At 35.2% G+C, this 12,291-nt stretch overlaps 1 protein-coding gene across 3 annotated transcripts in view; it reads right to left on the bottom strand.

Moving 5' to 3' along the window:
- Positions 1–430: 430 nt before the first annotated feature.
- LOC135693441 (phosphatidylinositol 4-kinase beta) overlaps positions 431–12,291 on the bottom strand; it is a 29,406-nt gene continuing 17,545 nt past the window's right edge. For 2 of the 3 annotated variants that reach the window (XM_065211937.2, XM_065211935.2), the window contains exons 14-21: positions 11,877–11,957; positions 11,214–11,293; positions 9,461–9,501; positions 8,575–8,692; positions 7,650–7,756; positions 5,449–5,581; positions 3,700–3,820; positions 431–2,989 (exon numbers count right to left, since the gene is read on the bottom strand). In XM_065211937.2, coding sequence (XP_065068009.2) covers positions 2,805–2,989; positions 3,700–3,820; positions 5,449–5,581; positions 7,650–7,756; positions 8,575–8,692; positions 9,461–9,501; positions 11,214–11,293; positions 11,877–11,957 — 866 coding nt within the window. In that variant the 3' untranslated portion in view covers positions 431–2,804. The remainder of the gene's footprint in view (positions 2,990–3,699; positions 3,821–5,448; positions 5,582–7,649; positions 7,757–8,574; positions 8,693–9,460; positions 9,502–11,213; positions 11,294–11,876; positions 11,958–12,291) is intronic. The other variant, XM_065211934.2, reaches the window with a different exon arrangement.

The raw sequence follows: 12,291 nt of genomic DNA, 5'->3' as shown, positions 1-12,291 counted from the left end.
ATTTCTAGAATAAGGTAATGGTGCCCGCGCGTCTAATTATATTGTAAAAATAGCATTAAGGGATCATTTTTCTATTCCATGTTCTCTTAATATACTTTGATATTTGAGAATGCACAACTTTTTACTCTTGCACTTTTTCATAAAACAGTATTGACATATGGCCCAGTCTAAAAAAAGCACTTGGGGCATTTTTGCTGGTATCACAATTTGCATGATTCATGCTCTAACAGCCCAGACTAATCTAAATGTAATTTTGAGTAGCTTTCACGGGCAAAGTTCTTATATTCTAAACAGTGTTTGCAAGTATTTGACTGACCCTCCAAAACACAAAAAAGCCTTAGGCGCTGTTTTTCATGTCAGTGTTCATGTAAATCCCCCCCCCCCTCCCAATTTTTCAATCAATTTACTGTTAAAATTGAACATTAGAATGGCAGGAACGAAAAAGCAAATGACAAAATTATCTTACTATAGGAACAGCGTCGCTGAATCAGGACGATTTCTTCCTTTTTTTCCTGACAAATACATCCATGAAGATACAGCTCAGGATGGGTGGGGACACTCACACGGGAAAGGAGGGGGAGCCTTTATTTTAGGTTGAACATTCAGCTAGGATTTCCCTCAGCTCTGCCTATTGACCTCCTTGCCATGCAAAATTGTACATGGTCAAAGGAAGTGTCTTTCGTCCAGCAACATTTTAAGTAACTTCTCTCCACATTCATTCATTAACAGGCGGTTGGTTCTTATCAAATATTGATTTACTTTACGCTCCTCCTAAAAAGAAGATTCTCAACAGCAAACAAAGCCAGATCGTACAACCTAAGTCACTCGAGGTTTTTTACATCAATATATCTGATATGTTTAAACTAAATTTATATCTACCTGATACTCTATGTATAATATCAAAAGACCAGGCCATTTAATTTCAAAAGAAATGCAATCAATACTTTAGAGAAATGCAATTAAAATATCAAGTGGCAAATTCTTCTAGTATTTAAAATTAAACCCGAATGTCATTAAGCATGACCGATTTCTAGTTTGCTGGAAATGTTTAATTGGATCCAGACATTGGAAATTGACACAATAACGGTTAAATCAAAATTTAGTTGAAACTGGAGAAGTTTCTTGCGCGTCATTGCCACCCGACGAACTTAATACACTTTAAAAATACCATGTAGAAGTTGATAGCAAAGAAAAGTATAACTGTTTTCAATTGAATTTTTAATTCCGTAACTAAACACACGGGTTGTTAAGCTAGCATGGCTGATTATAACTTCGAAGCAACGAAAGCTGAAAAATTAATTAATAAATATGAAGTTATAAACCAATATTTGAAAATTCAACCTTGCTTTATCAAAACGTACGCTTGGTACAAATATATATAATTACTTGTTCAATATTATCAATAAAAGATTAATTGTATGCATTAATTGACATGCGGTTGCTGGCAGGGCAAATTATAGGTGACCAATTTTCATTTGAAAATACGACTTATGCCTCATTAGAATATTGTAGAACCTTAATGAAATATAAAAATATGGCATTATACGACAGGTTTTATTTTGCTTGCCAGAACGAAAGAAAAACTGTCAAAGCTACATACTGGATCATTTCAAAGACAGAGGAAGTGAGATGTTTCGAAAGGGTGTGTCTCAAAGGGCAATTCGAAAATTCGGGAAGGAAATTACACTATTTATGTGACAAAATGATTCGTTTTGTTGACATAGCAATATAAAGTTACGCAAATTGGTTGTTTACCGTTTCTGTAGACAAGGCCTAAGCTAGAAATTGTGGTTTCCAATCTTCGTATTTAAAGATGCAAATTAAAAGGGACGGCCGCTGTTTAAAATTTAATGACTGAGCAATGTCAAGTTTCTCAGGAGAATATTGTCCGGCCAATGGTTGGAAATGAAAATCTGACCACGTGATGTCTCTGACTGGCCGAATATAAAGAACAGGCCGCGTAGTCGCAGTCGGTTTATTGCGGATGCTTTGGTTCCTGGTGTGATACACAAAGACATTTAAACGTATAGTCAATTGGTTTGCTTTCAAGAGATAAAATACCTGCCGTACATTTTGATAAAACCATTCATATTGCAACAGCTATCCTCACCGAGAACCTGTTATTCACCCAAAGGGAAACACATTCATTGGAGTATTTTTAAGCTCTATTTAAACAGCGAACGAAAACATATTGTTGTTCTGCACCAAGATGCACTGGTAGGCATTACTTTTATAAACTTACAGAGAATTCGTTTACGACTGAGTGTGAATAAACCAAACCTACAACTATTATAGTTTAGCCATACATGATTTTTCCCCTTTTCTAGAGGCAGAGGCCACGCCAACGAAAAGACCAGGAGGTCTTGGCCCTGCCTAGCGGATAATAAACAGTTTTCTATTTTTTGCCACCTTCCCAAGCATAGGCGCAGTTTCTGCCACATGGTATTACACACTAAAAGAAAAAAAGCCCTATCTCTATATCTGTCAAAGCCGGTTTATTAACTTCAATATAAACAATTATACTACTATTTCTAATCGCTCTGTTGATTTTCTATTTACTTTCCAATGCACAGTTGTCAATAACGACTGAGTGATTTATAGATCATTCCTTTGTTTCTATTCACATTTTTTCCAAGAAGGCATCATTATTACTGGCAAGGTTTCTGCCCAAACAAAGACTGAGATTACCAGCGTTAACCATCATAAACCTGGGTTTGACTCAAGTAACCAAGGTGGACATTGCAAAAACCTCAGTTAGAAGCTTTCACCTTCAAAGCTAATTTCGTTTTTTGCAATTGCAGCTATCACAGAATTCCGTTGGTAAAATATTGAAAACTGTCGTAAAGTTTGGTTGTCAATGACTGCACGCTATCTTCAATTAGTTTATCGACGAGCTTTGACAGCTGCTCCTCCGTGAGGTTTAGGTGAAACCGTTCACGCATTGCCTGCACTGTTGACATTCCCTGGCTAAAGCACGGTAAATGAGAACCTAAAATACAGAATAACCACTCATTTCAGTAACGTACAGAGAGTACAGACGAGTACTGAAAAGCATAAATGCACAGCAAGAACCGCTAGTCTAGTAATTAATAAATGAAAAAATTCTACCCAAAGTCCAAAAAGCTAGCTAAGGGTTCTTGAAAGACGGGACAATCCCTTTTGTTAAAGCGTGACGTTTTTTTAAATTTGAGTCACAAAGGTCAGTGTCAAATAAGCTTAGATCATTTCCTCACTTTATAAAAAGATTGAAAGTTGAATGTACAATTACTCCTTACGTGACAACGACTTTTGTTAAACATATAAACCTTTAACAAATGACCAGTAACCTTTATCAAACAAGATTCAAAAACTATTAACTCTTTTTTATTTTCGTTAAGGTTAATAACTTTGAATTTTAAAGTTTTCACAAAGCTCTTCACGAAACGGAATGTTCCCATTTGTTAACTAGTTTACTCCATTCTATTCTTGGTTTTGTACAAGATTCTTTATGGATTCTAAAGTTCTGCTTATGTCTACATTTCATTTTCAAAGATGTTGCAACCAATTTCCTGAAATAAAATGAAGTGATAAACCGTGTCTAAATCCAGAAAAGATTCAAACCTAAAGCTACCAAAAAACATTACAATATCTTGGTGGTTGAAAATTTCAATAAAACCAGATTATTTTGTTCAGAAATCGATTAAAAAACGTAGGAAGTACCTGTTCTCATGATCTCAACAATTTGCAGAATCTTGTCCATGTTTTTCCGCGATGCTAAAAATCCGCGTAGCATTAGAATTTTAAAGTAATTGTACATGTCACTGTCCTCTCCACCCATTACCTACAACAAAGATTAAGATAAGTACCATCCAAGGATTTACTATCTAATGCACAAAGATTACAGGATTTAATATCTAATTTCAATCTACGACAAAGATTAACATAGGTACCATCCCAGGATTTACTATCTAATGCACAAAGATTACAGGATTTACTATCTAATGTCAATCTACAACAAAGATTAACATAAGTACCATCCTCTGACTGGGTGGATATCTCATATTCTGCAGTACACAAGGTTTGCTTTCTTAGAGAAGCATATATTTAGGATCCTCCCTTAATGACTGAGAAGACAGGTGCAGCGAAAAGAGATAAGTCTTCACCTTGAAATCACTAAATAGATCAAGCTGGAAATCTAAACTAAACCTTTAATACTGCAAGATTCTCAAACTGCACAAAAAGCGAAACCATATATTGCATATTGAGAACAATTTGGAGGAACATAAGAAGGCAGTACAACGATTCCGCTTTTTCATGCAGTCCAGAAAAGTAAACAAAAGCGAGCAAAACCTAATCTATTGCCACTTTGCCAAAACTATAGAAATCAGGCCTAGAGTCTAACTTCTTTAAAATCGTCTTCGAAGATACCTGGAGACTATTTAAATTTTGTAAATGAATACGGGCAAGATTCGGTGCAAAATTTGTATGGGCGAGAAAGAGCTCATACAATCATTGTTTGAAATACCGTCACAAAATAACACGATTGAGAATGTGAGGTAATACATCCAACTAAAAGAAAGCAATACATTCGTGTTTTAACAAAAGGGTATTGCAGAAATATCCCTAATCCTATTGCAAAGAAAGGTAGGTACTGTTGTAAAAATAACTAACATGAATGCCTAGAGGTACTTAGCGGGTTGGTAATCAAATGCAATCGTAATAGCAAGAATAAGGATAAAACAGATCCAACGCTTAATTCCAATTGTTTGGGAATAAGAAAAAGCGTCGTATCCAGGCTAATCCACTATTCTGGCTACTGCAAAACCAATGGCAATCTTATTTAGCAGTAGGCGCTCATATTTCCAGGTTTTGGCTTGCATAAACGGACAGTTGGTTGCATTCCTGGTAAAGGCTCTAAGATCTAACTCATTATTCATACAAAGTTTTAGACCACTAGGGGTATTAAAAATGCAGCATTGATCGACCAAAAACATGCTTTCCAGAGTAAGAGGTTAGCAAACGAATATCAAAAATCTTTCACGTTATCTCAATAACGTTTCTAAAGAGATTTTTCAGTTATTTGAAAATGTTTTTAAATATTTTCAAACGTTTCAGTAAACGAAAAAGGCATTTCCTTCCAGAACTTTTAAAGAGAATGGCAAATATTAGAGATCAAGTACCTGGCTTCTTTGGAGTCAGCCTGAATTAAAGAACAGGTATTTACCAAAAGCTAATAGGGGACATAAAATGAATTGAACATACAAACAATCATATTGAATCCACAATCATAATAAACTGACAAGAAATGGTTAGCGGAAGCAAATAGCAGGGCAGACAGCCTCTGGCTCGCTTGACTGATTTTCGAAGCATCATTTGCTGCCTAGCGTTAGACCTACCCCCAAAAGAGGAACATTTTAAGACGATTAATTAAGTATAAAACCAATCTACGATTGGCGTTATCAGCGATACCTCTATGAATTCTTCTGTTAATTTGAAGGGTGAACTCTCAAAGCCAAGATTCTTAGGAGAATTTGACAAGAAAAATCCAAAATCGATGTGTACGATGCGGCCATCAGAGGTCAAAAGAATGTTGTTATTGTGCCTGTAACATAAGGAAATTTATATTAGGTTAAATAAACATTAGCAAAGGATTCTAAAGAGAGGAATTCCTAACAAAATCTATCAAGGTTCCTTGAAAAATATCCAAGTCTTTATTGCTGGTGCAGTCTAGAACTTAACAACTAAAATACTATATGTATCGTTAAAATCTCCGAAAGGATTGCGTAAAGATTTCCTACGTGCAAAAAACTTTGAGTGAGGATAATTGTGTGAAAGAACTGCAAAAACACCATGGTAGAGCAGACTCTGAAAGAGCCTATTGGACAACGAAAACAAGACTAACTCTAGTTACAGAACCAACACGACATAGTTAATTATCGACCAAATCAAACAACATTTGGTTTCAATGTCCAAAAGTCTTTAAAATTTGAAAAAAAATCTTTTTTAGAAGAACATTGATTTGTCAAAAATTGAGATGTCCAGTCTCAGATGAAAAATTAGGAAAAATAATCAGGAAAATCTACCCTCTTGTCAAAAAAACGTAGATTAGTTATTTGTTAAAATAAGTAAATTTCATCAGATGATCCGCCAGCTACTCTAAATGCCAAGCAAACTGTATTTACTTGTGCAAGAGCAACTAACAGAATAAAGATAAAAAAATCAATGCTGAAATAAAAAGAACATTAAAAACAACTGAGTTATCTAAAAAGTAAGAACGCCGAACCTGGGCAAAAATTCACTTATTATTGTATAAAAAGAGTGTAGCTTGCCACACGATTTCAGAACAGCCCCTAACATTTTCAAGTGTTTAACTAAATTGGAATTTTAATACTGGAAATGCAATGCCTGCCAAAAAAATCATGGCAATAATGAGTTCCCCGAATAACCTTTATCTGCTGTTATCAATTTTATCTTTTGCAATCGATGTTGTTAGCCAAACAGGCCATAAGCCTTTTGTATTTAAAAAAATTGAAGTAGAAAGATTTTGCGTCACATTATGGAACAACACACCTCAAAGTATAAAACCAAAAGACCAACGTGACAAAAGGGTGTCTTGTTCTAAATTTGAAAATGCAAACTATAAACCACAATGACCTATGTAATGTTAGCTGAAAGTAGAATAAAACAGAATAGTCTTGGATCAAAGTAAAATTTTAGACAGGTTTTAGCAAAAACATTCATCAAGTGCGTCATAATTTGTTTTCATATTCAAATGATGATCTTTAGGTCAAAGTTTCAGTTATCGTGCGCTGTCTGAATGTCAGTGAATAAGTAGTCAATATGCAACAAGACCTTGAATCTGAACTAACTCAGGGTCTCTAATGAAACTCTTTTTCTATAATATGACGAATCACCTGGTCTTCCTTGCTGAAATGCGTTTTAAATATTCAATTTGCATTTCAATATGCTAACTGGTGATATACTACACAAATAGTCACATGTTTACGATCTTTTCTTTTTCATTAAAACCTGTTTACTTGGAAATATTTTGGCTTGTTAAAAATGATGAGTCGGAATAAGTCTAAAACCATCAAAACAAAGAGAAGAATGAGAGATAAATCCTAAATGCACTGGTTACTTAATTCCTAAAGGAAAGTGCTGATTAGTCTCCAGGAAACCTATAACTTTGAATTTGCCTGCTAATTTGATTTTAAGTTTGCTGTGTGTAATGGTATAGTCGCTTTTTAGTTTGGGCTAGTTATTAGCAGATTTAAAAAAATGAAAATCATTTCTAGACCGCTCAATTGATAAACACAGTACGCGTTTACTTTTTAGACTATTTGATCCAAAGAGTCGACTGGCTTTACTTGTAAATAGGAACATTCGCAAGGTTTTTAATATCTTGTAAACTATATTGTTAGGTTACATATTCTTAAAAGAGGCTTGTTGAACACAGTAAGTGTGGCAGAGAAACTTCAGCGAACATACTTTTTCATTGATCTCAAAGACAGTGGTGTGCAGCCAGTAAAAAATCAACAGGATCCGTACAGCTATTGATTAGAAAATATAAAATAGTAATCGGTAAAAAGACGCCTTTACGTTCTGTGCAGTCTTTAAAAATATCCAAGAATACTTGTGTTACAGCGATAACAGCCTCGACTTCACCTTACCTGTCTTTTACTTGCATAATGTAGCAAACGAGGCAATATCCTGCACAGCTTTCAACAAAGTTTCTTTGAGCTGTCAGAAATTCTTCGGTTGTCGTCTCGCCAAATTCCTGCAGACAACAAAAGACAATTATAAAGAGAAACCATAACTGAAAACATGAGCATGGTGGTCACACATCTAAACCAAATTTTCATGATAAAATTATCAATGCATTCCTCTTTTCTAAAAATGTGCTGTTAGACAAATTGTCAAAACGTGAACTTTGCTTGTACTCTAGTGTCTCTAATAGAAGGGGAGGAGGTAATAGAGGGGGTTTGTTCATTTCGGCCAATTTTCAATAGAAGGGGGTGCTAATAGTAGGGGGTGTGTTTATGTCGACCAGTTTTCAATAGAAGAGGGTGCTAGTAGAAGGGGGGTGTTCATGTCGGCAATCCTTTTTTAAAATTGAAGTACCTTTTAGAATATACTGTCAAAATTTGGTTACATTTTTTTGCATAGTTTTAGAGAAAATTGCAATCATACAAAGATAAATCAAATTTACAGCTTTTAACTTCCAAGTCACAAATCATCGGTTTCCTTTGTACGGTTGAGATTTTACAAAAAACTATGAAAAACAACGAATAATGAAAATCAAATGACTTGATTTGTAAAATTTAATAGAAGGGGGTGCTAATAAGCGACGGGGGGAGGGCAAATTCTTCTGAAATTAATACACGGGGAGCCGTATATTAGAGACACTAAAGTAATTTGGCTGAATTTTTTCCAGAATAAAAGTTAACGGAAAACGGCAAACAACATTTCAGCACCCATCCAAGTCAACAACAAATTGTAAAAAAAATTTTAACTGTTCTTTCAAAACACTGTTAGTATCTTTCATAGAAGATACCTTTCATTTAATAGAACTTTACTACCGCCTCTAGCTTTTACCTTGAGAAAGTATCCGAGCAAAGACAATTTGCTACGTTTCTTGATTTGGTGCAAGGACACTGCGTTAACGATTGGCTCAATGAGACCTCCTTCATTTGACGTCACTAGCACTGAGTATCTGTGGATCCAAAAGATCATTTAAAGATCTACGGCAATAATTCCTGCAAAAAGTCTTTGGAAATGCTTAAGTGCTGTTTTGAAAAAATTAACAGTTTCCAGTACAAAGACTGACAGAGCACTTCCTCTCCCCAAAACAATGTTGGTTGAGAGTTAAACATCATAGATATTTGGAGTCCACTGGACTACCACTTTGCATAAAACAACATTACTCTGAAGGGGATGGGAGATGCAGTCTACAAAATGTACAAAAATTTAGTGTTATGTACCAAGACCTTCGGTAAGCATTGTAGCTCTCCTAAGACAACAACAGCACTGCAAAGGAGCATTCTTAAGGCATCTGGAAATCATTTAACATTGTTTCAGAAACAACCAGCCTCAAACAGAACAGTTCTACGCTGTTAATTCGAGTTACAAGATCAACGAACTGCCCGAATCATATCTAACTATACGATATAAAGCACACTCGACAGATCGGTTAACGGAAATCTTCACAAGAATTGGTTATCAGATAAAATAAAAGATGAGATCATTTACACCTTTACTTGAAATGTGGATGAAAATTCATAAGCAGGAAGGTTCGAGGACAACTTTTAAAGATTTTGAAAGTATATAACTTTGCAATTTTCAAACTTTTATATAAAATGAAGCAAGCATCGATGACTAGAGAAAATGCGCATGTCAATTAATGTTTCTTATGTAACATAAAGTATTGTATTCTTAGGAAACAATCAGAGTGTGATCAAAATTATGATAAAATATTACTCACGGCCTTATCCATAGTGGGACTCTTTCCTGCTGCCATATCGCCTAAAAAGAAGTCTTTAGTTAAATTCTGATATTTTTAATAAATTTAAGAAACTCTTTAGATCTAAGTGCTGTTTCATTATCAGACGAAGCTCTCGCCTTTGTCTCATCAAAAGTGCGATCGAGGCACGACCTACACTTATTAACAATATTTTAAAATAAGGATAAAGTGAGCTTATCATAGAACAATTACAGATGATACTATTGAGCAATGTGGGTAAACATCAGACTGCCTTTGAGAAATGAAGTTTTCAAAGCTCTAATGGAAATAGATGAATCAGCCTTCAACATTATGCAACAAGCTCTCGGTTCTGTTTCACTCAATGGTGTGAAATTCCGAAAAATCCGTTTTATAGTTTGATTTAGAGATTAAATTGATGCTATTTTTAGCAAGTTAATTAATTTCAGCTTTATCTAGGAGAAATTTAACATGAGAATCGTGCTGCTTTTGCGATGTTTAGCTGCTTAATCTCCTTCGTCGATAAATCTGATAAAGAAACAATTAGGAAAGTATACAATCATTTCTCGTCAAACAAGATTAGTAGCAACGCCCTTCACGTGCGAAAGCGCTTTTCCAGACAAGAATCTTCTTACCCACATTCTAAAAAAATAAAGCTACTTGCAGAATTTAATTCATGATAGGCACACTAATTTTTCCGTTTTACACGATCAAAAAAATGAAACTGAAGCATCTCTTTCTAAATCCCAATGTTGTCTTTTATCATTGTATAAAGTAATTGTTGATATTAACAGGGCTTAATGGATTAGGAATGAAACAAAAAGCTTCTACTAGCTTAGAGGAGAGTTTGCGTCATTTGCTTTGGAATGTGTCCAACTCTTTTTTGCTTTTTTTGGGGGGGTGTGGGGGTCTGAAGAAGCTCCAAAGAAATTGACATTGAGTACCGAAGTGTGACGTCACCAAAAATCTATTTTTAGAATTTCTAAAATTTGGCCGCATAATCTGAAAGAATGACATAAAATACCTCTCATTGTGCAAAATTAGTTAAATATGTTCCAAACTGGGCGAGATATGGCCAATGAAAGATTTCAAGTTTGCTAACGGATCACTGTTATTCTGGCCTGGTTCAAAATCACAGAGGTTTGATGAGGCAAGAGCCTGTCCTTATGTGGCCATATCTAAGTCAATTCGTGATGCCTTTAACTGATTTTGCATACTAACAGGTATTTCATGATGCTCTCTTAGGTTCTGGGATCAAAATTCAGAAATTCTAAAAATAGATTTTTATGACGTCATCTCTTCGGTACTCGATTCTTTTCTAAATGGGCCTAATAATCTCTCTTGAGCGCAGTTACAGATAATGCAGACAAGCTCTATTGAGCACAGATATATGATTACATGAAACTAAAAGGTGCAATCAACGCATTTTATCACACTTTTTAACATTTTAGTGATTATCTATCAATAAGGTTTTTTCTCTTCACTGTCCATAAAAAATTGTGCCCTCCTCGCTAATGTCAAAATTGCCTGGAAGCACAAAACAAGACCACCCTTACTAGCGGAAGCATATATAAAACCACATATAGTCTTCCACATTGAAAATTGAAGGGCCCTGAAGATTCACAATGAGACAAAAGGTACCGACTTTGCAAATGATAAACGGAGAGGGAAGCAGGTGCATTTAAAAACTGTAAGTTTCTCTATGGTTATAAGATTACAATTTCGGTAAAATGTTACGAGACTGGTTAGAACTTACGAGAAACTGTCGTAACAGCTGATATGCCAAACATTCTTGTCGCAAGTCGTCACCTGTTTTCACTATAGCTGGTTGGAGCCATAAATACAGTTAAGGGTGATATTTTTGAGATGAGTGGACTGGATACAAAATGGAGAGTTATAATACAATCTACGCTAGTAGCAGAAAAATCCCTTGTTAGGGAAAAGCAAAATCTCTTGGATGAAAAATGGATTTCAGCTTAAATCTTAGGTGGTTGAGTAATATTTCGGGGATGTAATTTGTGGCATGACTTTCTAATTTTGAAACTGCCTAAACGGCGTTCCTTCTAGGTAAAAGGGTGTTGATGGTGAAAGGGGCATTGTCTAAAAAATTTAACACCCCGCCCCCTCTCAAATGTAGCAGGATATGTAGTAGCAATTACCAAACTGATTTTGAAACTAGTCGTGAGCTTTCCCTATTGGTAGAAGGCGAATTTCCTCTAGGTAAAAGGGTGTTGATGGTAAAAGATGCATGGTCTTAGGGTTCTTTTCCCTACCCCCCCCCCCCCCCTCTCAAACACCTTAGCGGTTGAGATTTAAGCGTAATAAAAATGGTAATGCTAGAACTTTCTGCCCTAGGTTGAAAGGCAAGCTTAAGACTAAAAAGAAATCATGTAGTATATAAAATATCATGAAAGGATATTCCATGTGGGTAAGTATCCATAAGGAGACGAACTTCTTATTCGCTCAACTTTTTCTTCCCAAGGCTCTTTTAAAGCAGAAGCTGAAAAATACAGAAAGCGTTTATTATGCAGAACGGAAAAAACAAAATTTAAAAATGTTTAATGAATGTATTGCAACGCCGTAAGATCACGTTGGATCCATAGCATTCAAGCTAAAACTTTAATCTATTCCGTTTGAAGTGCTAGAGCTGCTCAGCTCTGACGTAGGAAAAATTTCAGATCAAGAAATAAAAGTGTCAGGGTGTGCAAAGACAGTGGTATGTTGGTTCTTCGAAGGCTTTTTTTAACAAAAAATAATATCACAATAAAACATTGAGAAACGGAGAAATACCCTCTTCAAATTGTCGAAACATAAAACTCAAAATTTTAGGAATA

The sequence above is a fragment of the Rhopilema esculentum genome, chromosome 11 (assembly GCF_057945365.1).
Source record: "Rhopilema esculentum isolate cy_ngs chromosome 11, ASM5794536v1, whole genome shotgun sequence".
Taxonomy (NCBI): domain Eukaryota; kingdom Metazoa; phylum Cnidaria; class Scyphozoa; order Rhizostomeae; family Rhizostomatidae; genus Rhopilema; species Rhopilema esculentum.
This window is presented reverse-complemented; position numbering and strand designations above follow the sequence as displayed.